This window comes from Protomyctophum bolini (genome assembly GCF_963924005.1).
Source record: "Protomyctophum bolini genome assembly, chromosome: 19".
Classification (NCBI taxonomy): Eukaryota; Metazoa; Chordata; class Actinopteri; order Myctophiformes; family Myctophidae; genus Protomyctophum; species Protomyctophum bolini.
Window position 1 is genome coordinate 7,847,082 of NC_137880.1, and position 7,096 is coordinate 7,854,177.

Here is a 7,096-nt window from a genome sequence, read left to right on the forward strand (position 1 = left end):
ATTTGGGGAAAGCTGTTAAAAATTCTATAGCTGCATCATGCCAGTACGTCCACATCTACTTCCTTGTGCTTTCCTTCTATCTCTATTCCAAAGTCACAACCCTTTTTACAGGATGTGGCAATACAACTGCATTTGAATATAATACTTATACTCAGAGAGACAGACCGACAGATAGAAAAGCAATGGGGATTTGTGTCTAGCTTTGTTGCCGTTATATTTACCGTTTGTGTTGCAGCTATTTTGCGTTGGCTTCAACATAAATGTATAACTAATGGGATGGGAACAATTCTTCAAGTATTCTATGCTATATACAATACTGCAACACAACCGACAATAATAAAATAGTTAAAAAGGAAAGTGAATTATAGGACACTCGTACAGTTGAGCAATATTGTTCCTCCATAGAACACTATAGCTTATATTGTTGTGAAGAAATGTGCAGCACTCATGACTTTGAATAGGGTTGTTATTATCTAATTAACCTGGTGAAAGAATGTTTCTTCTCAATTTAAATGAATAAACACAATCACAACCCCTAAATTTGAAGGAATTCCACACCTGGGTGCTGCTCATTTCTTCAGAACAATATAGAAGCTGGCGGAGGAACAACAGCTTGCTACACTATGTCAGGAGACTCTTCACTGAGCTCCATTATTTCATGAGAGTAAAATGTCCAGAGGTCAACATGTAAATAACCACTTAAGCACTATATTGAGTATGAAGTGTCATTTTCCATAAGTGGCCCTACAGATACTCCCTCTGGCCAGAGGAGGGCGCTGTTGCCTTTGTGGACAGCCAAGTCTTTAGACTTTCAAAGTTACACTGGACTCTGGTCTACTTTTAGACTTTTCTCTTTATTTGGGGTAGCCTATAAAAACAGTTTTCATGGTTATATGATGTTTTATTATCAATGCCTCAACCTACATCTTTATTGTATTTTGCCTGACATAATTGTAGTTGAGTTCGTTTTATTATACTGTTATTACTGACTGTATAGCTTTTATTTGGAAACTGAGAAACTGTGAGAACTGAGGACGGAAGTGGTTCAGTAAAAGTACCATTTGGCGCGACATTCTAATGGAAACAACAACTGAACTGCATTGCAAAGGAACACTTCAAACGTTTATTTTGTTTAAGCACCTGGCTATAAGGCCACAAGGTACAGTACAGTTGATCATTGCTGCTTTGTATTATTTGCAATGTTTACGTTTTATTTTTGCATTCGTGTTACCTCGCGTTAATAGCCTAGTTCCTTTGAAGTGAATGTGTTTCTGCCGATCTATTTTCAGATGTCGTATATTGGCGCCCAGACATAGGTAGCCAGTGGGCATATAGATGAATAGAGTTGGGGACACAATCTGGGGTAGATATGTGGAGAGACCCAGTAATCTGACTGCCTCCAACTAAAACAGCTGGAGGAACTCAAAGTGGGCATGCAGAGGGATCATTTCACAAACCAAGCCACCCTTCCCCCTCAGAGGTAGAACAGAAGTTAGTATAGCCTACTATGTTAAGATGGTTTCTGTTCTCAAGTCATAAATACATAGAGAAACACCTGTACTTACATCCACACAACAAGGTTATATGTTATATCATGTATTTCACATTGAGATATACGGAGTTGTGGGTTAGATGTAGTCTTATAGTCCATGTTTAAAGTGTGAGCCTATTCTTAAGATATGGTATGAGCATTGAGTGATTGCGAACGCAGTGATTGCGAACGCAGTGAGCACTTACTATGAGACCTAGCAGATCATGTCTGTGTGTCCGTGTGTCTGTCTGTCCCGCTATCCAAATATGGAGTGTGCTGCATCAGCAATCACTCAGCTCCATATATGGGCACAAAAGGGGCCAGGTCCACTCAGCTCCATATATGGGCACAAAAGGGGCCAGTGATTTGTTTGTTGTGGACCTGGCCCCTTTTGTGCCCATGTATGGAGCTGAGTGATTTATGAGAATTTATTCTAATTGTTATTGCAATTTACGATCTGCGTTCGCTTCCCGCGTTCGCGCGTCTTACTCGTACTAAGGAGGTCTAGTGAGCATCCTGCCAGGCCTGGGTCAGACAGGTCAGGGAACTGGCTGGCTAGGACAAAGGCCTGGTTGATCAGTAACATACTGGTTATCATTAGGGTTTGGCACACACACACACACACACACACACACACACACACACACACACAAGTTATACTGGATCTCTTGTCCACTAGTCCCTTCCTAACATTTTAGTCTAGTTAAACGCACGCAATTCACTCCGTCCGTTACGTGGCCATGCATAGTGTATTATGTAATGTAGCATTATGTGTCCTTATGTGTATGTGAATTCCATCGACTATACGTTCGACTCTGTAAAGCACTTGAGTCGATATGAATCAACACTGATTGCAGAGCCAACCCACCCTGGTGAACAGAGTGGTGAACACCTGCTGATGGTCGCTCATCTCCACTCCTCCATAAACTCTGTCCATCTCCAGCTGGTCTTCACACAGGCCGTCTGCGAACAGATCCACCTGGATGTTGAGGTCCACGTCCTCAGTGTCCCTGGTGCACGCACGCACATACATACGCACACACACACACACACACACACACACACACACACACACACACACACACACACACACACACACACACACACACACACACACACATACACACCACACACACGTTTTTAGATAAGTTCTATAACAGTACATTTATTTCAAAACATTCAAGTATAGGCTACCTGCCTATAGTTAATCTCACAGTAAACACACTATATACACTTTGATACTTTAAATCCATGTATAAAAAATATGAACGTGTTAAAGTTTACCTGAGTTTAGGCAACAAATCTAACAAATGGAGACCTAAAAAAGAAATAGAGAAATCACACTGTTACCACCGATAGCTAGGTAGTAGTACTAGTAGTAGCACTAGAATAGTATTAGTACTAGTATTAGTAACTATAGAAAGGTATTTCTTTATGAAGCACCTTCAGAAACAACAGGTGCTGTACAATTGAAATATCATTGCATAAAAATAGCAACTTTCCAGCAAACATGGATTTGTTGACCATGTAAAAGCCCTGACGGTAGTCCCAGAGATGAGTGATATTTGAACTATATAATGGTGAACGCATTAGGCCTATGCGTTGTACATGCGTCGTGTAAACCGGTGGCCGCGCGCACACACAGGTGGTCTCCTTTCCTCCTTTCCCCTCCCCCCTCTCTTTTTAATTTATTTACTTCTTCTTTCTTTTTTGTATTTTTGTCATTTCCCCCTTCTCCAGTATTGTCTCTGCATTGGGGAAGAGTGGGTGGGCATAGTTAACCTGACGCTGCCAGATCCAAGAAGCTTGCTACACACAATTGTTTCAGGGGAACATGGTTACCCAATACCGCCCCCATCTGGCATAGTCAGGTTAGGGCATAGTGGGTGGACGGGAGGAAAATGAGGGGTGCCAAATATATATATGTATATGCTGACATGAACAACCCCACATGGTGGGGAAATTAAAAAAAAAACCCAATAAAAAGATATAAAAAAACCAAAAAAACCCAATAACAAAATATGTTAAATCTCAAAAACAGTATAAAAACATTAAAAGTGGAGGGTCGTTAGTCTCTAGCCTAGAACGGGGGACAGACAGAAGACCTGAGTGATCTCACAATCTTTGAAGGAACAATAAGGCGTGCGTGCGTGCATATGTCTATGTGTGTGTCTCTATCTCTGTTTCTCCCTGCCTCTGTCTGTCCGTCCGTCCGTCCGTCTGTCTGTCTGTCGGTCGCCCCAATGCACAATGGCAGGTCTCTGCTTTACATGTAAACGATCCTGTTGGGATTCAGCACTACAATTAAATTGATGAATGATTTGAAATAAAATGCAATTCCGATTCCACAGTCAGTGGGTATATAGTTAGTAACAGGAAACCAGCACCCATAGTAGCAGTATAACAGAAGTAGTGGCCAGTAGTATTGTATACATATACATACCTATGAACTCTTTGAAACCAGCACCCATAGTAGCAGTATAACAGAAGTAGTGGCCAGTAGTATTGTATACATATAAATATATACCTATGAACTCTTTGCGTAGTTTGTCTCTCTTGCGCAGGTCGTCGTGTCCAAACAGGAGGACGTTGACGCAACTCATGATGGAGACCATGAAGGACACGTTGTCCGTCTGCCGCAGCTCATTCATTACCACACTGAACCTGTACTGGTGCTGCAGTGCACTCTGGGAAACACAACAATTATACACACACGGGAATGAAACAAATATATATGTGTTCCAATGGAAACGCTACATCGCAATTATTTGTATGTGTAATTCAATAATAGGCTACGGCCCACCGTCCCTCGAAGATTCCTGCTCGACGCCAACAATGTGTTGCTTGTAGCCTGTGTGTTTGTGTGCGCGTGCGTGTGTGTGTGTGTGTGTGTGTGCGTGCGTTCGTGTACCTTGTAGTTGTCCAGTGCCTGCAGAGTCAGCGTCAGTCCACGTTGGTCAAACATGCTCAGGGCAGTCAGGAGGTCAAACACCTGCATCTTCACCATCACATTAGAGGTGTTGAGAGCTGTCGATAACACCAATACAAACGACCTGGTCAATACGTATCTTCACCATCACATTAGAGGATGTTCAGAGCTGCATGCGCACACAATTAACCAGTCAACATGCATCAATACAACTATAGGGATGGAGCTTGTTAGTTTTGTATTGAGACTCTTCTCCCTTCTGGCTCCAAAACTATGGAATGCACTTCCCATTGCAATCAGAACTGCAGACTCACTCCCGATCTTCCGCCGTATAGTCTGAAAACCCACCTCTTCAGACTCCATCTTAGCCCGTATAGCACTTGCCGTAGCACTTGCCCTAGCCTCGACGACCTTACAAGCGTATGCAAAGGCTAAACTTATGTAATTTTTAGATAGCATTTTTATGTAGACATAATATACACCATCTCTTGATACTACTGCCCTCTGGTAGGAGGTACCGGTCCATTAGGTCCAGGACCAGCGGACTGACCTGTCAGGCTGCTAAACAATTATCATTACCCCGACCCTTCCTAAATGGCTACAAGAACTGGACTTTGCACATTGCACACAGCATATTACACAAAATTTTATTTATTGTTGGTTATGCCTGTGGAGGCAGTGGAGCTCTAAATGTAATTGTGTTGCTTTTGTGTAAAAACAATGACAATAAAGTACTTATCTCTCCAATCTTCTCTACAGAGATCACAGTAAAGACCCCCAACTCTTATAGTGCACACTCGTAGTTTCATTGTGCAGATATTCTACTGTTAAGACGTTGTTCTTGCTTACTGTAAATCGCTCTGGATTAAGCCATTCTGAACGGGAACCCATTTTGGTATTAGCATCATGTTATGCTTTAGCTATTGAAAAATAGCAGATCTACAAGCTCTTGTAGGTCTGCTATTTTTGAAAAATCGAAGAACGACTGACATTTTTAGAATCTGATTTCAGGTCAGAATGGGCTAATCAGACCAGTGTGTGTCCAGTGGAAACCTCGTATGAATCTGATCTCGGGTCAGAATGGGCTAAGAGAGCGTCTGCAATGCCTATACATTGCTCATTTGTATACCTTGCGTGAGAGTGCTGACGTAGCCGTCGTGTTCCAGGATGAAGCGGAGGCCCGCCGGCGAGTTCATGACGGCTCGGACGCACGCCACGCACGTCAGCTGCAGCAGGGCGTCGGAGATCCTGGCGATGCAGCCGCGGCCCGACAGCCTCCCCAGCGCCTCCATCAGCAGGTCCAGGCCGCTCAGCTCCAGGAAGTCCACCATCCAGCCCCGGTCGCAGCTCTCCAGGCGTCTCTTCAGGCCCGAGTAGTTGACCATGGTGGGAACCTGCCGGGGGCATATATATATATATATATATATATATATATATATACGTTAGTCCGACATATACCAATAGTCCGACATACGCCAGCGCCGGTTCACTCGTGGCTCCGACATGCGTGGCCGGTTAATTAAGACACATACGCTTCCGCTTCTGCATGCACGGTTAGGGTTTGGGGTATAGGGTGTCGGACTATTGCATGTCGCACTGTTAGTATGTCGGACCAAAGATATGCACCCGGAACCTGCCGGACACTCGAGTCCGGTCTCGGTCTCGAGTCCACGTTTTTAATTTACTCTTGTCTCGGTCTCGCCCAAACATTTGGACTTGGGACTCTATACCCACCCACGCCGAGTACACTCGAGTCACGAGTCACTACAATGCAATGAAATAATTGTGTTATACCCGCATTATGAGGAGCCCACTCACATTAACATTATAAGAGAGCTGTCTGGCACCAATAGGTTTGTTGTAATAATCTTAATCTTTTAATAATCTCGTTAAGTAATGGAGCACAGCTGACGTGCCTGCCTGCTCTTGCAGTGTTTTCTGTACATATCAAATGAGAAAAGTCTCTCTACTCGGTCTCGACTCGGACTTGACCCCCACACTCTTATTCTTTGAAAATTATCAAAAGTCTTTGTAAACGTTCAAATAATTTAGAGTTGTCTTAAACATTCACACAGTGAAATCATCTCTCCCGGGGTTCCCCTAACTGGCACTGAACATTTTCAGATGGGGGATCCGCGGCCAAATTACAAATTGAATGTGGTTATTGGTTATTTTAAATGCTTTTTTAAAAAGAATGGCCTCCCAGATAAAGTCACATATATACAGTAACCCCCATACAGAGTTCAGGTTTAGGGTTAAGGGGTATACCACTAAAGGTCAGAGGTCACCTGCAGTAACCTGATGCAGAGTTCAGGTTGGGCGTTCTCCATGTTGGCCTCCAGGTGGGCGTCGACCTCCTGCTTTGGACCGCTGGTCACGTGACTCTTCACCGCCTCCCACTGGAGTCTGGCTGCCATGGCGACCAACACAGCTGCAGAAAGACACCAGAATCACCAGAATTAAATTGAATGCACTATAGCAGGGGGTGGGCAACTTTGGCGATGGCGAGGGCCACTATATTTCCACACACTCTCCAGATGGGCCACATTGCATATTTCTGTTACATTTGAATTATTTTTATGCTATTTTTGAATTGGAATGGAGCGGGTAGAGGGACTATTTGTTTAAAAGAATCA

General features: G+C 43.5%; 1 protein-coding gene across 1 annotated transcript in view; it reads right to left on the bottom strand.

Moving 5' to 3' along the window:
* The window catches only part of LOC308334537 (inverted formin-2-like), a gene marked incomplete at both ends in the record, with an annotated part of 19,046 nt that extends 12,169 nt beyond the window's left edge, over window positions 1–6,877 (bottom strand). Inside the window, 6 exons of the mRNA XM_080791335.1 lie at window positions 2,400–2,541; window positions 2,816–2,849; window positions 4,059–4,218; window positions 4,443–4,558; window positions 5,590–5,854; window positions 6,749–6,877. Coding sequence (XP_080647461.1) covers window positions 2,400–2,541; window positions 2,816–2,849; window positions 4,059–4,218; window positions 4,443–4,558; window positions 5,590–5,854; window positions 6,749–6,877 — 846 coding nt within the window. The remainder of the gene's footprint in view (window positions 1–2,399; window positions 2,542–2,815; window positions 2,850–4,058; window positions 4,219–4,442; window positions 4,559–5,589; window positions 5,855–6,748) is intronic.
* Window positions 6,878–7,096: the final 219 nt, after the last annotated feature.